The sequence below is a fragment of the Echeneis naucrates genome, chromosome 4 (assembly GCF_900963305.1).
Source record: "Echeneis naucrates chromosome 4, fEcheNa1.1, whole genome shotgun sequence".
NCBI lineage: Eukaryota > Metazoa > Chordata > Actinopteri > Carangiformes > Echeneidae > Echeneis > Echeneis naucrates.
The window spans coordinates 7945684-7965933 of NC_042514.1; the positions used below are offsets into that span (position 1 = coordinate 7945684).

The window sequence follows — 20250 nt, forward strand, 5'->3', positions numbered from 1 at the left end:
CCCCTTTATCGGTTGTCGTGACCTCAGAGCAGGACGCGGACGCATGCGCAATGGATGCTGGGAATTGGTGTTTTTGATTAGCACGGCTTATAGCGACGCCGAAAGTTGATATTTCCGCTGTATTTGTGTGGATACCAGCCAGGAGAGGTCGTTTAAAGTTTAAGGAATGTTTGAGTCATTGGACTAGGGAGCGTATTCCAATACTTGAGAGAAAATGGGCTTATACATAGAAGCTTTGATTTTATTTAATTAACTCTAAATTAAATTTCACATTATTTTCCGCCATAAATATCAATGGATAGAATTGTCAACATTTTTCACACAAAAACCTGTTGAAAAATATTATGTTGGCGCCTTCATTTTTGGCTGTATACAACTTTGAAATTTCATGTCACTCATTTGAATTTGAATTTGAGTTTCATGAAAGTGTCTTGACCTTTTACATAATTGAGCTACGAGTTTTTATTAATCCATAAAGTCATAAATACATTTTCATTGTTTTAGGTGATAGAAATCAATCATTTGGCCAACCAGATCTAGAAGTTTGTGTCCACGAACTGCAGTTACTGCAGGTACGCACATCTGATTCAGATCATCTGATTAGACTCCTTTCATTACAGTTGTAATTCAACATCCATTTTCCCTTTTCCACTTCTTAACCCTGCTGTTTTGACCAGGATTATTTTATTCCATTTTAAGTTCATAATATTACATATATTATCACCTAATGTTGCATTACATCTTTTTATCAACTTCAGCTCTTGTAGGCATTACAAGTTTTGAACTTGTACTTGCTGTGTATGTCCTACAGGCCTCATTTACCTGAGCTCATACTACTCATTCTTTTAAGGAAAAAAACATTGTATACAAATTCTTTTGACTATAAGAAATACTAAGATGTAACCTGTTGTACTTTTTATCACAGAGTACTTCACTGAAATGTTTACCAAAGTAATTTTTTTGAAACCAGTTAAATTATCTAAACTGTGGCACAAAATAACAACTTTTGAATTCCTGAACAAAACTGATCGGTATGATGAAAACAAACAGCACAGGGAAAGGTAAGGGAAAGTAAAACTTACTACAACTATTTTACAAAGGTAAGCTATAAATAGCTTGAACCATACACTGCTTGAACACATTTGCAGTTTTCTATTGAAGCTCTGAAAAGTGTCATGTCCGTGGTCCTCAGTTTTGCCCTCTCATGTGCATATTGGGCAATATGCTGAGGTTGTTGCATGCTCTATGCAAATGTATACACATCTGTGGCACACAGCTTGTTTTTTTATCTCTTGGTGCACACAGTTGGCACTTTTTCTTTTGACGACTCCTTCTCTGGTTGGCGTGGATTACAGGGGGTTGCCATGGAAGCCATAAAGGGGCATAAGATGTGTGTGTGTGTGTGTATGAATGTGTGTCTGTGTGTGTGCACGTGTGCATGTGTGTGTGTCTGCTCAAAGACACCTGCGTGTTGAGGTGTGATTAAGGAGAGTAGATATGTGCTTTAACTCTGTTTAATTGTAATCTTACCCATTCATTTCATTTTTGACCGGGAACACCATGTATACAAGTTCCATAACAAATAAAAATATTTCTGATTTATTTTATGTGTTCAAATGCCATGTATGAACAAAGTCATAGAGCCTCACCCGCACTTTTTTAGAGAGGAAACTTGCAAATCGGTCAGATTTGACAGGAACACAACAGGAGGGTTAATATTACCTCATGAGCTTACACAGACATATTTCTGACAACAACTCAGCTGAGCAACAGTTTATGTGCAAGCAGCAATCAGACTGCAATTTCCTCACAGATTTGGCAGAGTCTAGTGACTTCAGGAACTGGAAATTTGTACGATACATCTTAAGTATATAAATAATATAATATCACCTGGCCAACTACATACACCGGATAATATAAGGAGCAGATTTTATTGAATGAAACAATAGAAGGGGGGCTCCCATCACATCATAAGAATGAAGTTACTTATCAACCAAATAATCTGAATGTCCAGAGAATGCTGCAGAGAATTTATTAATTTTGTTGAAAGTATGTTAATTCATCCTTTTTATGCATAATACCAAAGAAATGTGTACATTGAACTTGACCTGATATTTATATTTTTTATCAATCAATCCTTTATCAGCCCATCAAATTTTTTTTAACACTCTGTTAATCCATCGTCTGAAGTTTGATATGCGTGTGTAGACATCAGGAGTGTCGGGGTCTCCACATCGCTGGCCAGAAAAGGAAACAACGCCTGCTGCAGCTCCGTCACACACCAATGGCCCACCTGAATCCCCCTGTAAGAGTAATGCAAGACACTTAACAGCAGGTAAGCTTTATTTAAAATAGCTCGATTATTTTCCTGTCGTTCGCATTGCCTGGCACAGTCTAGCCAGTGTACTCACTGAACAGAAGCCTTGAAGTTCCCTTCTCCCAACGCCACAAATCATTGAATTGGTGATGGGAACCCGCCCCCATCTGCTACGACATGTCGCCTGTGGCAGGGTGGTTACGTTGACTTCCTGAAGGGTCTTTGCCAAGGTCCTGTTATCTCCTATGTCCCCCCAGCCAGCTGTGATGCACTGACTCGCGGCACGCACTCTGCCTGCTCTCAAAGAGATCAGCTTCACGTTCTTATTCAGTTGGGCCCTGCGGTTGAGCTGAAAAGCGTAATCATAGTAAATTATTTTTAAAACATTTAACCGCGTGAGAGCCTGTTTGATTTAAAGTAAAATATAGAATAAAGATTGGGGTCTTTGAAATTTGATACAGAGCAGAAGACAAAGCTGAACTTCTCCTCACCTTTAGGAGCATGATATCATTTGCATGTCCATTATAGTTGGGATGTGGAATGGATTGGGCAACAGTGAACTCTTGCTTTGTTGACTCATCACTCCTCAGGGTATCACCTCCAATGACAACTCTTATTGGTCTAGAAATCACCATTGAAGGAATACTTGAGGTTAGGTATGATGTTACGGCTGCGCATAAACTCTGCAATGCTGACAGAAAATATACTATTTTCAAAAGATAATACAAGTTTTTTGATCAATTTCAAATAAAGCTCAGTGCTTAGTGTGATGGATGTCTTAAGTTTGTCTAATTTAATTTAATAAAGTTCCTGCCAAGTTCACCTCAATATGAGGTTTCCATATGAAACTGAGGTAAAATGAGTGAATGAAAAAGTTTATTTTGGTACATTTAAAAAAATAAAACAAAACATAAATGAAACAAGGAAACAAAAAATATTGTGTACAAGTGTCTATTCTCAAAGAATTTCCCAAAAAACAACGATACATGATGTCAGGATTCTGTTAGCTTTATTAAATGACTCCAAACCTGTGATTGTTAAAGTAACTGAGCTATTGCTGGCAACTAAACAAAAGATTTGAATTCTTACCGCCTTAGTGCACAATGTGCCGCTGTGATCACAAAGTCCTCTCTAACCAGTGCCCCTCCACAATAATGATTACCTTGCAGTTGCAAAGAGGCCATGTAGGGGCGTGAGTGAGGGGCAGCGTCTCTACCTCCGACAATATGAGTACCATCAGCTCCTGAAACACAAAATGCATCATTGTTCCCTTGAGTTAAACCAACTGAATTTAGGTTTGTAGCGAGTATAGCTCCCTTTTCTCTACCATGGATTGAAATGAGACAAATGAGAAAATTATATCGCTGCTGTTTCACCGCTTTGGGATTGTTATCATATAGGCAGGACAGCTTACCATTTAGGGCATAGAACAGCACGAGTACGAGGCTGAGTGCCATGGCGCCTGGTCAGGCCTGTACCCTTCTGGATTCTATTGGTGAAGATATGTTGCTTATATTGTAGACTTTATTGCATCACTAAATTAGCCAATGTGATGTTGGTTGTAGGTGGCATTACAAAAGACGTGGTTTCAAAATAAATGGTGCAAGGGACTATTTTTGAAGACATGAAGCAATGGACCTATTTGCTTTATGAAATGCTGTAGCGCTGAATTTTAACATTTTACATTAATTGGGTATAGTGTCATTTACACGAACAGAAAAACAAATACATCCAAGCTAAAATGTGATGTGTTTGAGTGTCTGCATTTATGTTCGACACTTACAAAATTGTGGTTCATTTCTCAGTGTATTGTTTTGATTGAAAGAGTGAGTTTATTCCTTTTTTTTTTTATTTTTAAAAATAATTTTTAAAATATTTTTATCAACGTGTGTGTGCCCACTCTGTCCAACAGTCATGTATGAACAAAGTGAACTACATGGACTTTAACCCTCTCTGTGCTGTCAGTGTGTGTCCGTTTATGTGTTTGTGTTTCTGTTTGTATATGTCTATTAGTTTGACAGAAATGTCAGTGTAATTGTTGATATCGCTTCATATCAGAGAGGTCATTCATTTTCATTCAGTCATTTCTCCATCTATGGCTCTGCCCTGGTGGGGTTACCATAGTGACCTCTAAGATTACCATGGCAACAGCCCAAGAGCAGTCTCCTTTGCAGGCTGATCCCAGGTAGCCTGCAGCTAATTTTAGCTGCCTGTATCCGCAGTCAGAGTACACAACCTCACTACTTGAGTAAACGTACAGATACCCTTTGTCAAATATTACTCCAATACAAGTAAAAGAAGCTTTGTCAAAATATTACTTACGTATTTACTTAAATAAAAGTATAAAAAAAATACCTCAGGAAATACAGGAAAGGAAAGTAGCTTTATTGTCATTATACAATACTTACTGCTGCGATTCTGCTACAGACATGTTTATAGCTCAAACATACCTTCAGTTAAAGAGAGATGAACAAGTAATGTTAGACCAGTGCAAAACTAGCGAGTAATGAGAGAATCAATAGAAATTTAGTGGAGTAAAATGTACAATATTTGTCCTTCAAATGTAGTGAAGTGAGAGTAAAAGTATCCCTCCAAAATAATACTCAAGTAAAGTGCAGATAATCAAAAACTGTAGTTAAGTACAGGACTCAAGTACATTTACTTTGTTAGTGTCCACCTCTATCAGCAGTCTTATTCTTGCAGTTGCTACCTGAAGCTCATGACCACAGGAGAGGGTCAGTCTGACCCGGACATCGGGAGATCTGCCTGACAGCTCAGTTCCCTCTTCACCACAACATTTTCGCACGATGTTACTTACAAAGTTGTTTATACATCAGCAAGTTAGTGGAAATTAAAGTAAGTCCCCCACAGTGATGAGTGGACACAGAAAACAATGTGAGGAAGTCTCCTTTAGGCACACTCGGCTCCCAGGCCAGATGTATGTCACGTAAGGGCTAGATTACATTGGTAAGTATGCTATTTGCCAAGAACAACTGTCATTTTGTTTTAGTCATCCAGTGCTGAAGTTTTTACAGACCACCGGCCTAAACCTGCCTCTGGTTCACTGGCCACAAATATGCCATTTGATCTTTGAGAAAATGTAGTTAATAGCTAAAATGGTGATGATGTTTGTGGATGCAGCTCATTAGCTCTTGCCTACAGTCGAGCCCTCATCTGTGACGGATTGAAGCTGCAGTTGATGCAAAAGCTGCCTCCTGGTTTTATGGTTTCATTTGAGTTGACCTGCAACATGTGCACATTTCAAATTCCACTTCATTCGTTCCAAAGATTACACACATCGTGACCGCCCTGTCTACTGTGAAAATTACTCTTTCGACTTTGTGTGGCCTTGATAAGGATATCACAGAAGCAATATTTTCTTGATACAGGTGATGCATTTTTATTTTCAGTTTCGATCACAAAGGCAGAAAAATCTCCATCTAAGTGACACACGCTGAAGCAAAGCTTTGTTCAAGATTTCAAGGATTACTTTAATATTAAGCATTTTTAATGGTGTTTCTGATCCAGTCAAGGTATTTTGATACATCTGTATAGACGTTGGGTACATCCGGGTAGTCGCAGGTCATGTTTCTGTTGAAAGACACAACTCCAACAGCAATCCCGTTGCACACAAGCGGGCCACCAGAATCCCCCTTTGAGATAAAAAGTGTTTTAGTTAGTTTATTCATGACATAATTTAATGTATTTATAGACTTTACACGTATGAAAAAAATAACCTGGAGAAAACATACCTGACAAAATCCTTTGTTTGTTTTATATCCACCTGCACATATAACATTGTCAGGAACGCCTTTCCATTCCATGTTACAGTCTCGTAGGCTAATGACGGACACATCCACCACTCTCAGGTCATTGACCGTTGTACCACCTGTTCTGTCCATACCCCAACCGGCTACGTGGCACACTTCATTGTCTTTTATATGCTTCTGTGCATCAATGGGAAGACGAATTGGTTCAAGTTTGCCGTTCAGGGTCACTTTTTCTGACAACTATAGACAAAATCAGGAGAAAAAAAAAAAAGTCAGAATGAGTTTTCATTCATCAGGCATAAATTTTCACAAGTCATTTCCATTTAAACTATGCTGTTATGTGTACTGAAGCACATTTACATTTGGTGTTGACTAGATATGGTGATACAATATATATCTGAGAGTAAATACTTACTTTGAGGAGCATGATGTCTTGTCCTGCCCCCACCTTTTCATAAGAGGGATATTTGTAACGGACCTCAATGTGCCTTATTATAGCGTTACTGAGAGACTTGAGATTGTGGGTGCCGAGAACAACTCTCATAGGATTCCTGAATGAGAAATAATTCGAACGATGTATGTTTGGTTAAAAAAAAAAAAAAAAAGTTGGAACAAAAAAATTATTTTAACCCTCGTATTATCCTCAAATATTACTAACACATTTTACCCTTGGGGTCAATTTGACCCCAGGTATATTTGCCTCCAGAAAATGATTTACAGAAAATTGTTGACCAAGTTTTTGTGTCAGGCACTTTGTTTATTTGTTGAATACATAAATAACCCCTTGATAATGAAACCTATCAGTGAGTTTACCTGCCCTCTAGCGCCACCATCAGGCAAAACTTTTAAATTAGAATTAATTTATCTTGAAAACTTTTCATACAAATCTTCTCAAATTTACTATGAGTCACTGAAGATGTGACAAACACTGAAGATGTTACCTTCCTGTTCCTGACAGCAAGAAGTTCAGAGGGAAGCTCTGGTTTATTTTTTCTCACTGTCCCCAACATCGTTACCTTCCTTTTCAGCAGTTCCTCACCCAGGGCATAAGATGTGAAAAAATTATCACATGTAATATTATGCCCATGCAGTCCTTCAGCCATATCAAGCACGACCCTTGTGCCCTGATTTTTTTCCGGTGCTTCGCCAGGAGATTTGCCTGTGTAAACCTGCATATTCCATGCAAAGCTGGACTGTGCATCACATGCTGCCCATATTTTGATGCCATATTTGGCAGGTTTGCTTGGCATATATTGTCGGAATGGACAGCGCCCACGAAACGCAACCAAGCACTCATCGACAGTCACGTGGGGGCCTGGATTGTAAAGCAGGGGTAAACGCTGCACCCACTTGTCCCACACATCCCTTATTGCCGCAAGTTTGTCACGTTCGCGTCGGCCGTGCCTTGTTTGTTTGTCATCAAAGCGTATGACACGGGACAAAACTTGGAATGTCTTCAGAGACATGGTGGCTGGAAATATTGCCCTTCCAGTGTCAGCATTCCAAAGGCTTGCTGTTGCTTCACCTTTTGATTTATAAACTCCCGCCAAAATGAGCAAGCCAATGTAGGCTTCCAAGTCGACTACATCCAAGTCTTTCCAACTGTCCCCATACACACGCTTCCCCTCTAAATTTGTCATCCCAAGTACAATATTCTCAATCGATGGTGTTATGAAGAGCTCTAATGATGACTTGATGTCTTCAACATGGCTGATTGCATATCTGGTGGGGCCTGGAACCATTTTGATAATATTAGTAGCGCTAAGTCTACCTTGCTGTCTAAGTGGGGAAAGGGACCATATTATCTTTCCATTTTTGGAAAGGATCGTGTCTGCTGGTGGTTGAGAAGCAACAGGAGGGTCAACACTCTCATTCTCATCAGATGAGAATGCCTCAAAATCAGGGTCCTCCTCAACACAATCCTCTGTCTCAGAAACATTCTCCTCTATGTCACTTTCACTGTCAAAGAGCTGTTCCAAAACGTCATTGACAGTAAACCTTTTCCCAGAAGACATTTTCAAATGAGAGAGCGTGCAGATTGCAGTGTACACAGAGCACAAAGAAGAATGATGTGGATAGAGGGCTGCAATGCAAGCTTTTATATGTTTGCTCCTCCCTTATTTTGCATGAACTACCAATGTCCTTGCAGGAATACCCCGCCCTCCACAGAGCGGGAAAGTCCCCCCCCCTCCACAGAGCGGGAAAGTCCCCCCCCCCGAGCGGGAAAGTTTCCCCCCATTATGTATCAACTCAAAAGTATCAACTCTGCACCTGCAGGTGTGGGGATGTTAGGTCACACACACAGACAGACAAGTTTTACACAGCTAAAACAGCTTGGGGTCAAATTGACCCCAGAGGAACACCGATGCGTGGAATATGCGTTCAGCACATTGAAAAAATATTATCATGATAATTTTACGCTTAATCAGTTGTCCCCATCAAATTAGGAAAAGTCATGAAATATGGAGCAAAAAAAAAAAGCCAACTATTGTTTTTTGAATGATAAACATTGATTGGGGTCAAATTGACCCCAAGGATAATAGGAGGGTTAAACTGATTACTAGACACAGATGGAATCAAATGGTCACTCACTCATCAGCACAATGTGCCGCAGTCATTACAAAGTCTTCACTGACAAGGAATCCTCCACATACATGGCCTCTGTAGTTCTGCACAGAGGCCATGTACAGCATGGTGTTCTTGTTGGCTTTGTGTCCATTTATGATTTCACTCCCATGGGCTGCAAATATGAATTTAAATTGAAGTCAAGTTGTTGTTCCATAAAATTCTTTGAGAGTAATATTCAGAATCTGCAATCTTACCATTTTGTCCAAGAAGTGCCAGGACTTGAAAAAACACAAATTTGTTCAGACCATGCATGATGGCAGCAAGACGATTAACTTGCCTTCTTGGTGCCGTTAGATTATCCTTTTTATACCCATGTTTACTTTGATCCCCGGCATATCATCTATGTTATCTCAACTTGTAACCACATCCTCTGTGCACAGCACGTTTGCATGTTTGCAACAGAAATTATCTTTGTAATATCTTGTTGGCTTTTGTTTCTCAGACTCTGGCGGATTTCTGAAAACAGAATCAGATTAGTTTAACACAGTTCCTCAAATATATCTGTTCTTCCTTGTGTTTTTTTTTTTTCTTTGTATTTCAGACAAAAAGCTTTGACATTTTGTTGCAGTTTGGACATCCATACCGTAATTATTTACAAATGAAGAATGCTTGTTGAATTCATAAAGTAGATTCAAGAACACAGATAAATTATTTCTTCAGTGTTGACAGTTGGTGTGCGCACCGCTCTAGTGTTGTGTAGTATTCATCTACTTTGCTTTCTCTTCATTATGCTCCCTCCAGGTCTATCTCTATTCCTCAGTATGAAAAACTTTAATACCAATGATGAGACACTAAGATACAAGATGCAAATGATTTAGCTGCGATTACTTAAAAACCTTGTGTTTTGGTCAAAGAGCCAATTCTTGGAGTTCCATTATAAACCAGAAGAACCACAGATGTTATAGATACCAGCTTTCGTTTTGAGCAAGAAACATCATCACTACTCATCATTACTGATTTTTGGTAACAGCTGACCTCATGCCTCATCAGAAAGTGGAATCAGAAAATTATTAAATGAATCATGCTCCTGAATCAAATGACAATGTGAAAACAAAATGACAGTGTGTAAGGGATCAGTCATAGTGAGATGTATATTTATTGTTCTAAAGTGGCTTTCTCCATGAATGTCTGCGTTATAACATCTACACACACACACACACACAGCATGCACCAGGGTGTGGTAAAATATGTTTTACGAGCAAAATGTCCCAGTTTGCCTGTATGAATAATAAAGAAATTTCCATTCAACTTTCTGATCTATTTGTATCACACTATGGCTACAAATAAGTCAGATCAAATGAGCTTCATTTGCTCATAAGTGAATAACTGGCACAGCAGTACTCATAAACTAGACAGCCACAGAAAGCACAGTTTTCTGAGTTCAGATATGAGCGTCACCCCCTCTATATATATATCAGAGTTAAAACACACTGGCAGGGGGCTTTTGGGAAGTTCATTTATTCTTAATGCTGAGGAATCAACATCGATTGATGTGCTATTAGAAACTAGCAGGCCATCAGAGTCACCCAACAAAAAAAAATCTGACATTTTTTTATTCATTCTCTCATATCAGATGAATGTACCACCTAAAAGAAACCAGATGGCCTTTTTAATAAAAGGACTGAAGACACGCTTTGTTTCTGCCATATCCACCTGCACAGAAAGGTGAATTATTTGTATTCTCAGACTGTCAGAAAAGTGCAAAACAGGCAAGCACAGAGGTCGAGTGCAGTCTTTGCCCTAACCCTCCCCTCTCTTTAGAAAAAGACATTTAAGAGCAAAACATTATAATTTGGCCAGAATCCGAAGAAGAAATACACCACTGAAAACTCCAACACTTGCAGGAAAGTATCCATATTTATTTTAGGTAGTAGGTTTTGGATGTTTCTCAAAACAATGAAACAAATATTTACTTCATAGACAATGTAGTTTCCGTAATAGGACAGTGCAAACTTGACTTTATTTGTATACTCTGTATTATTTACTCTAAAACTGTCTGATTATGAAGAATGAAAAAAGAAATCAAATACATTTGATAATAATTTTGTGCTTAGCTAAAAGAGCAATAAAAGTAATTTCAGCATAAAGCTATGTCAACAAGCGAAACATGCCATATTTTGGTACACTCACTAATTACAGCTATTTTTATTGAGAATTCTGTTGATCCAGGGTAGATATTTTGATACATCCGTATAGACGTTGGGTAAATTTGGGTAGTCGCAATTTCTTTTCAGGTTGAACGACACAACACCAACTGCTTTCCCGGAGCACACCAAAGGGCCGCCAGAGTCGCCCTGTGAGGAGGAAAAGGTGTGCTTTGTGAAATCAGTATTTAAGACAAAAAAATCATGTAAACTAGCGATCACCCAACAACTAACCGTGCAGAATCCTTTGTCTGTTAAACCACCAGCACAGATGACATTGTCAGGAAGAATGACTTCTTCATTCCTGATAGATTTTTTCCATAGTGCCTCACAGTATTTTAGGGCTACAATAGGCACCTTCACCTTTTGTAGTACATCAACACTCCTCATGTCAGTTTTTGTCCCACCCCATCCGGCCACAAGACATGCTTTATCCTTTATTTTGTTGTTTGCTTTTGGAAGTTTAATAAGCTTGACTTTCTTGCTCAGTTGAACTTTCCTAGACAGCTGGAGACACACGCAGAAAAATTAAATGGTGCAAAATCCAATTTTTAGGATGCTGGTTATTTTCCATCACACCTCAAGTAGGAATAAAAATCTGAACAGTGTTTATTGACTTACTTGGAGGAGCATGATGTCTTTTCCAAATGAAACATTCTCATAATCTGGATGTCTGCATACCTTTACCTTATACCTCATTTTGTCATCGACCTTAGTGAGATTGTGGGTGCCGAGAACAACACTTGTCAGTTGATTTCTGAATGAGTGACCATTAAGAGGCTGTTAGAAATTTTAAGTTGTGACAACAGAACAAATAAAATACAATAATCATACATATTTTCTTGAAAATAGTTGTTTGAAGCGGAAAGCTAACTCACTTGTCGGCACAGTGGGCAGCAGTTATTACGAAGTTTTTGCTGACAAGGAATCCTCCACATACGTGGCGTTCATTGCTCTGGACTGAGACCATGTACTGCCATGAGTTATCTGGGGCTTTTTCACCATGTATGATTTTGCTCCCAAGTGCTTTATGCGTGAAAAGAATAAAGAATGAGTTTAGATTTAATGTAACTTTGAATAATGATTAAAATTGGTATTCTTACCATTTTTTCCAAGACATGCCAGAAGATGAAAAAGCAGATATTTGTGCAGACCATGCATTGTGGACACAGCAAAAGAAAAAACTGAAACACTGCCCTTGCCGACTCATATTGATCCTTTTATGTGGCCGCTTGTTCAGGAAGAGACCTTGTGGTCTTAAGCTACATCCTCCCTGCATGGGTGCAACCTGTAATTGTCTTAAAGTCATTGATGTATGTGGTGAGTAAAGGCCGGAATTCTCGTTCAGTGATGCCATTGTTACGGTAAATATAAAGCCTGTGGTTCTGCCACCTCAGTAGCCTGAAGCATACGCAAACTTCAAGTGATCACCATGTTGAGGGCGAAACCGACTCACGTAGATTAATTCATTTCATGATGCCTTTTATTTGCTCTCCCATTTAAATATTTAAATTCACATCAAAATTTGTGTCAACCTTTTGCCTCTAAAGAAGCCTCACGACTCGATCAATGATTCTCCTGACAGTGAAACGTGTCAGACAGACATTTATTATGAAGGGTGCAGGGAAATTATATGAGAACAAGTAGCCTATATGACCCTTTGGTTGCTTATTAAGTTCTGCTAAAGTAACATTAGCATTAACAGATGTTTACCTACTGGCTTAGAAGGGCAGCATCAAGCCTCACTGTTTTATTCATGAAGCGCAAAGCCAATGTTTTCTTTTAATTTACATCCAACTACATCACATTTCTTGTTCTGCTGAGTTTATCATGCTAACCAGCTTGCATTAGTCTGACTGAACCCTCTTTACAATTCCCTGTAGTGTTCATTCTGCCCTTAACAAGTGATGCCGCTCAGAGAGTGCCCTCTTGTATTATAAATAAAACAATGGCTGATGCTCATGTCTGTTAATGTTAATGTTAGCTATGTAGCATTTGCAAAACTTACAAATAGCTTCTTCAAATGGCAAAGAAATATGTCCAGAGGATGCAGCCTGTCCACAAAATTGCCCCCTTTTCAGCTATAGATTAAAAACAGGCAGCGAGACATACGTGCATACACTGACAAAAACAATGCTGGAATAAGTAAAGAGGTTGCCCATAATAACAACCATGGTTACTGTCACCTTACAACACCTTTTATCCTTTTGATCTGTGGACATCTGTGGTTGGCTTAATTGCTGGTTTATGATGCCAGTTAATGGAAATAACTAACTATACTCTCATTCTTGAAGAATGAATCGGTTGACTTAATTGTTGAGAATCTGAGTTTACAGTGTGAATCATCAAGCAGTCAGTTAAGACATGTCACCATCTTGTTTTTGATGGCAATGGAGTACAATTGGCTTTCCCAACCGGGTGAAATCATTTTGGGGTAGCTCTAGTTCAGAGTACCAGCTAAAGATCTTCACATCTGTGTTCATTAGACAGCCAGAAATCACAATGAATGAAACGCAGTGTCCTGCCATCAAAGTCCATCACTTTGGTTTAAAATGGAGTCATGGCCTGATGTTTAAATAAGGAATTGTTCAGTGAAGAACTTTCACCATTTTTGTTGTAAAGACAGAACTGCAGATCAACTTGAAAATATTACTCAAAAGGTTAGGAAGCGAGCGTATTCTCTTAGAGCGTTATTGCCTCTCGGCCTGGACAGCTGAACATCATCAAAGGGAAAATTACTTGCCAAGTTTATGTAGGTGTCTTGCAGAATAATGCCAGTGTGGCTGCCTACTTGCTGGCAGTAAGTAGAAGTTGGATAGTGCAGCAAGACAATGAACCTCAACACTAAATCTACTATAGACTGACAGAAAATCTGCATGTCGGAGTGGCCCAGTCAGATCTCATCTTCGTATGTCTTAGTCTGCAGTTGTGATTTCGAAGTAGGCCACTGTGAGGAAAAGCAGTCCTACATCAATATGCTCGCTAGCAGCTGCAGTGAATACACTGCGTATACACAACTTGCCTCCTTGAAATTAGAAAGGAGTCCTTTAAAGACCGATAATCGAAATGACATGGTTAATATATTTACTTTAATATGCCACTCAGCATATACCCACGCAATTTATTTTCTCCTTGTCTACCCCCATTCATTTTCATTTCATTTCATCAATTCATTTTTGAATTGCATTGTAAAAGGCATGTTCTCACTGCTCATCTCACTTTTTCTGTATAGTAGTCCATAGTGCCACACGAAAATTTGCAAAAGCACACATGCAGCAGAATTAATGTTCTCTGGTTTGGATATATGTTACACAACTCAACATGTCATTAAATGATGATGATCTTGATGAAACCACTGCAACCACAGTTTGCAGATGCAGGCTTGAATACTTACACTCCCACGGCCCCAGTTCTACAACTATAACCCACTAATGTGCTGTTATTAATAGTCTTCTTCTTCTTCTTCTTCTTCTTCTTCTTCTTATTATTATTATTATTATTATTATTATTATTAGTAGTAGTAGTAGTAGTAGTAGTAATATTAGTAGTAGAAGTAGTAGTAATATTAGTAGTAGTAGCATCTTGCGTTGCTATGGTTAACATAACCGATGGTAGTTTCACTGGGGATCAATAGCTGTTCTGAAAATTGGAATTGAATATGTGAAGTGATATGCACAAACACACATATAATCTTTTTTTGTGCCATACCCACATGCACAGATAACACGGAAATGTTTTATATTGCAACTTCTTCTGAAGCTCTTTCACGTTAATGATGAGCACATCCATAACTTGCAACTCATAAACAACCCGACCATCAGTCCTTGCGTAAACCCTTCCAGCGACATGACATTTTTGCTTTTCTTTAAGTTTTATTTGTTGAGCTGGCTTGATTGGTAAGTTTTTTTGGTCAGCAAGAAGATAGAATAAGGAAGCAGCAGTAAAAAAGTGATGACATGTTGTTTTTGTACATGTTGCGTATACAGTACTTTTCAGTATTTCACATGCTATGGTTGGTGTTGCACACATTCAAGGTCATTCCTGCGTTACTTTGACTCAGCTACACTTTGTCAAACACTGCAAAACTGTTGAAGTCATTATGACCTCTGTTTTTAATAACTGGCCCTTAGGACGTGGAGTGCTTCCACATGTCAAAATCCTAAAAGCAGGATTTACCAATCCAGGTACCCAAGACATAGCAAACAGAATCGGCTAGTTTCTCCTTTTATTTTTTGAACTTTATTAACTGTAACACAACTTACACATTTTTGCAGGCTCATGCATCATTCCTGCAGGACCCATGCCTCGATGCCTAGGTGAAAGTTGGTGGCACCTTTTGTACACCATGCCCTTTGTCAGCAATGTGGCTTGCCATCATACGTTTGTCATCATTTCACATTTTGTATTGATACAACTTTCCTTCTGCCACCTTAATTTTCTCTGTTGTGTCCCTGTTGCTCCTTTCGTTCTCTTCTTTATTTTCTGAAGGACCAAAGAACATTTAAATCACAGTTTTGAGCCTCTTCACCATTCTGGCAAGTGTTTATTTACATAGTGCTTTTCCATCTCTGTCATTGTGCGGAGTTGCATACATAAGCGCATATTCATGGAGTTTTTCATCTCCGTGCATGTCTCAGTCAGTTTGTTCAGGTCTTCATAATGCCCAACAGAGGGGGCCAGAGTTTGCTTCAAGCTTTTTAAAGTTTCTCTGCTTCTTGACCATCAGAGGGCGCCATTTCTTCACCAACACAAATCTAATAGAAGGCCACAAATTGAGCTGTTCAATTAATCTTCTCAGCGGTATCTGCCTGTCTTCTCTACTACATTCAAATAAAATGTTTTCCCCTTAAACGGTAAGAATTCATGCCGCTACAGGGGGTTTGTGACCACGAGGTTATTTATGACGTGGGCCAGAGGGATGAAAGAGAGCAAAACTGTTGGGTGAAGAAAGAAATGTTCGTCTCCTGCTATCTCTGTGTTCATCACTGTAAAAATGAACAATGCTGTCCCAGACACCAGACCAAGTTCAGACAGAAAACTAAACAGTGCATAGTAGGTAGTTGTGTTTACAAGCTTATTAGTGACGAATGGCTTCAGATTCCTCTCTCTGCAGCCTACTCTACATATCATTCACAGTGTACTCTGGCTTGTAGACAGATAGCTTGTATTAGACTAGATATTTTATTTGATCTGCTTAGTTTGGTTGAGACGAGTGATTTTTAATATCCTTTATCGAGGATGTTTTCAGTCTACACCTTTATAGTATATTATTAAACATGTTAAATATGAAATATATTTTTGGTTTTAACCAGGACTAGATTTTTTTTATTTACAAGACTTAGCAATAATAGATATAACATCCTTAAGTTTCTTTAACAGAGGAAACTAACGTTTTCATATCAGTCTTGCTGTCTGATCCACTGCAAAGATTTTAATCCCATGAAATTGCAATTATCTGCTTTAAATCAACGATTGTAACAAGAGAGAAAGCTGATTTTGACATCTACATAAATGCAAACGAAGAACATCCACCGGTTAATCTTTGATTGAAAAAACAAAAAAGCTGCACTCATGCATGCAGAGACAAAACACAGAGTCTGTCTGGTTTCACTGGCATGAAGAATTACTTCACACTCAGCGGGGCTTGAGGGGCAGGGTGGATAGGCTTTGGCATAGCTCAAACTTTGCATGAAGCAGCACTGACTTTGGTCTTTTCCATTCACTGACAGCCAAAGACAACCTCATGATGTTAACTGGGATGTTGGCCAACATGTGGTGGGCCAGCCTCAGCTGGCCAAACTATATATAAGTAGATGGTCTGTGCCCCTTTAGGATGCCACCACCTTTTCTGTCATCTGAAGAAAATAGTGTGGCATCAACTGAAGCTACATAACATAAAGGGATGTATTGAATACACACATGGATGCAGCAACACTGCAGCTGAGTTGAAAAATATAAAACATAGATAAATGAACACACTTCAGACATCCAGCACCAACTGCAATGTTACATTCAGTGACCATTTTATTACACAATATTATACAAACCAATGCAAGACCTTTGCCACATGTCCATCTTTTGGTCAGTATTGGTCAGATGTGTGAGTTCAAATATATGTTTATAATGGAAATTGTGATTGCTGATGGTGTTGAACAGAGCTGAGTTATTCTGAGTGAAGCATGTTCATGTCCTTCATATTAGCCTCTACTTACACGTGTCCTGCCTGCCTTTAAACTGAAGTGTTTTTTTCCACCTGTAACCAGTTTAGCTATTCAATCTGATGCCATCAGGCATCTGCACACTATTACAATGACATCAGTGGAGGGAAATATTTGTTCTTGTTCTTGTTTTCTTGGGGTTACACTTCTATTACTTTTCCTCTCATGCATTCTTTAATAATGATGAGCACATACAGCCGTCGGTCTGTCTGTCTCTCCCCCTTGTCCCACGGTGTCTTGCACGGCTGCAGGCATCCCGAGAATGCCTGAAATGGGGTTTGGCCGGTTGGCACCACATACCTGCAGCATGGCATGGCGGGGCTTTAGGTGAAATGTGGCGCATGTGCCACTCAGCAGCCCCCGTCTAATGTCTAATAAGCGGGTTCAGACATGAACGCTAATCCACTCAGTGATGAGAAGGCCTTCCTCTGATGGCTGTGCTGCAGGCTGCCAAGACTGTCCAAGCACGGTCTCAGCTCAGAAAAAACTCTAGACTTCAAAAGGAATTGTAGTAACTTTAATGGAGTTGTATTTCCTTTGCAGGTATTTGCTGAAAACATTGTCATGTTTTCTCCTTTTTTATGAAATGGTTATTTTCAAAAGGAGATTCAGGATGGTGGAACTCTTTTCTCCCTTTTCGTGGATTTCTGCATTGGTTCACACGCCTTCACGTACAGTACACATTAAATAGATAAGCACATGTTAACAACACACCTCAGTAACAAGTCTTCTGTAGTTGAAGACAAACCGTCATTTTTGGCAGCGAAATGAGAATTACAATAAAACTGAGTTAGTTCTGTATTCTAATTGCTTTGGTCATAAACACGGTGAATACCCAATAACCATACACGCAGACATGCACGCATGCTAGCAAACTCACATGCACACTCATCCATCGTCCACTCTTTAGTCCATCTATTCAGCATTATAACTTGGGCTGTTTTTGTAACAAAACAAGGCCTAATCCTAAATTCAGGGAACTGTGAATGTGCCTCAACAAATGTCAGACAAATGAGAGGGATTAGTGAGGGCCTCTGAAAGAGTGAAAGGTTTGCCATTGATCTACGGTGGTCCTGTTCTCTTTCAGGGCCACTCGGTTTGAAAACCCCACTGAGTAAGAGCATACAGGGCCACTCCAGAGCCCCCTAGGCCACCGAGAGACACACAACAGCCACAATTAGTCTCAGGAGCTGTAATGGCAATTCAATAAGCGCTTTAAAATTGTGCCTTAGTCCGACTGCCACCCCCCTACCCCTCCCATCCCTCCCATTTTCGTCTACATACATAAGATTGGTATTATGAGTGGCGAGGGGCTCTTTTTTTTTCTTTCCCACCCACCACAGTTCTTTTCAGACACTGTGAGAGAAAATGACCACACAGGGTTTCAAAGGTTCCAGAGGCTGCGGTTTGTTGTCGCTGAAGCAGCATGACTTGTGCCCCTGTAGATTTTGGCTAAGGCCCTCAAAATGGGCTTCTATTATTACTTTTTTCTGTCACTCAGCTGCAAATTAAATTTGAAGCATTCAGAGTAACCTTCTATCTAAACACTATTATTTTTTATCGGGCCATTCAGAGTTCCTTCATCCTAATAATGTTTTGATGGATGTGCAGTGCGCAGACATGAAAACGTACTCTGGAAAACTACTGATTATGTCTTTGGGGGAAACACAAAGACACGACATGCTGTGAAGGCTACCAGGTGCTATCTGACAGACACTTCAGGAACTTCATCATCGCATGACTCACTGGCTCGGTTCTCTGCTTACACCATTCAGATCAAACGCGCTACAAACACCTGTGCTCCTGACAACACGTCATAGTAGAGGAGGAGCTGAGGATGTCTTCTGGATGGCTGACATTTCCATTTTCCTGGGCTCTCTTTGGGACATTCCTCCTTGATTTTGCACAGTGTTTAGGTTTTTCCTTTTGCTTCATGATCAAAGGCCAGAGCTTTTGATCAGGACTTCCAAAGGATCCCTCTTGTTTTGCTGGCGAGTGCACTGACAGGACAGTGGTGGAGCAATGATAATTACGGGTCCCATTTGGTGTCCCTGGAACTGGCACCAACAGCCCGTTGCACCCTCAGGCCAAGAAGAGAAGAGAGATTCTTGGACGGTTAAAAGAGGAGAGAGGAGAGGTAAAGGAGAAGAGATGGAGGAGACACTGCCAAAGAAGCGAGCGAGAGATCGAGAGAACAGGCAGAAACTGGGATTGCTTTGTGGCGCACTTGTTTTAGAGCATATGTGATAGCTAAGGTGATCATGCAGTATGTTTCCATATCTGTGAAACTAAAATACACTGTACTTAACACCACTATACAATACTTTATGCCACCAAGAGAGAAAAAATGGCTGAAATGCAGTATATATCATATAAGCTGTGTTTTCTTTCTTAACATTTTTGAGAATAGCCTTATTTGCTTTCTTGCCATGAGTTGAAGTTTGCTAAAAGCTAACTTGGTTTTGCTTGAAGGTCACAACCTATTTATAACAATACATATTAGTGCAGGTAACACAAACAAGATACAAATTTTGTTGTTTTTTTGTGCGTGTGCTAATATGACGATTTTGTTGCCTTTGTACAGGGCAAGGCTCTCTCTTTCCAGCGCTAAGTTGTCCGCTGTTGTCAGCTTCATATTTACGGTAGCAATGTGAGAGTGGTATTGAGATTCTCACTGAATAGAATTAAAATAGTGCACCTACATAATTCAAGTTTCCTTTAAATGACATGACTGTGTTTAACAGTTTCAATGCAATAAGCTGACCCATTACCAGTAGCCTTTATTTTTTGAATTATAACAGCTCGCTTGAGGCTGCACAGTTGAGGACAAAGGCATTTGCATGGCAACGGTATTGCCAGACCCCCCATACCGATATGTCTGTGCCGCACCCAGACCTTTGGAGCTGAACTACAGTGTGACTTCACACCATTCTGACCAGACATGTACCCCGTCACAGTGAAATCACATTATGACAGGCTGAAAGGTTGGCCTTTATTCACCCCAAACAGCCACTATTCATCCCAGACGCTCCTTTCTGCTCGCTGAAAAGACAGAGTGGCCTCCTGTGCCACTGGAGGGCTTGTCTGTGTGTAAATGACCTTGATGCTTAGTCGCATAGTTCATAACCGCAGACCTTTCATCAGCCATGGGGAGGTCCTCCACATCAATGCCT

The 20250-nt window shown here is 39.7% G+C and overlaps 3 protein-coding genes across 3 annotated transcripts; all 3 read right to left on the minus strand.

Moving 5' to 3' along the window:
* Positions 1–2016: 2016 nt before the first annotated feature.
* LOC115042197 (serine protease 57-like) lies at positions 2017–3796 on the minus strand. The gene is made up of 5 exons (XM_029500269.1): positions 3732–3796; positions 3407–3560; positions 2809–2938; positions 2412–2666; positions 2017–2303 (listed from the first exon to the last, which is right to left on the minus strand). Exons 1-5 carry the CDS (start codon positions 3772–3774, stop codon positions 2151–2153), a joined length of 735 nt encoding a protein of 244 aa, XP_029356129.1. The 5' UTR covers positions 3775–3796; the 3' UTR covers positions 2017–2150.
* A 1923-nt stretch (positions 3797–5719) lies between these two features.
* On the minus strand, positions 5720–8987 carry LOC115042444 (mast cell protease 1A-like). Its single transcript, XM_029500675.1, has 5 exons — positions 8910–8987; positions 8680–8827; positions 6503–6638; positions 6070–6327; positions 5720–5970 (listed from the first exon to the last, which is right to left on the minus strand). Exons 1-5 carry the CDS (start codon positions 8965–8967, stop codon positions 5815–5817), a joined length of 756 nt encoding a protein of 251 aa, XP_029356535.1. The 5' UTR covers positions 8968–8987; the 3' UTR covers positions 5720–5814.
* Positions 8988–10844: 1857 nt separating this feature from the next.
* On the minus strand, positions 10845–12020 carry LOC115042075 (mast cell protease 1A-like). Its single transcript, XM_029500103.1, has 5 exons — positions 11963–12020; positions 11738–11885; positions 11481–11616; positions 11094–11366; positions 10845–11009 (listed from the first exon to the last, which is right to left on the minus strand). The coding sequence occupies exons 1-5, from the start codon at positions 12018–12020 to the stop codon at positions 10845–10847; spliced, it is 780 nt and encodes a 259-aa protein (XP_029355963.1).
* Positions 12021–20250: the final 8230 nt, after the last annotated feature.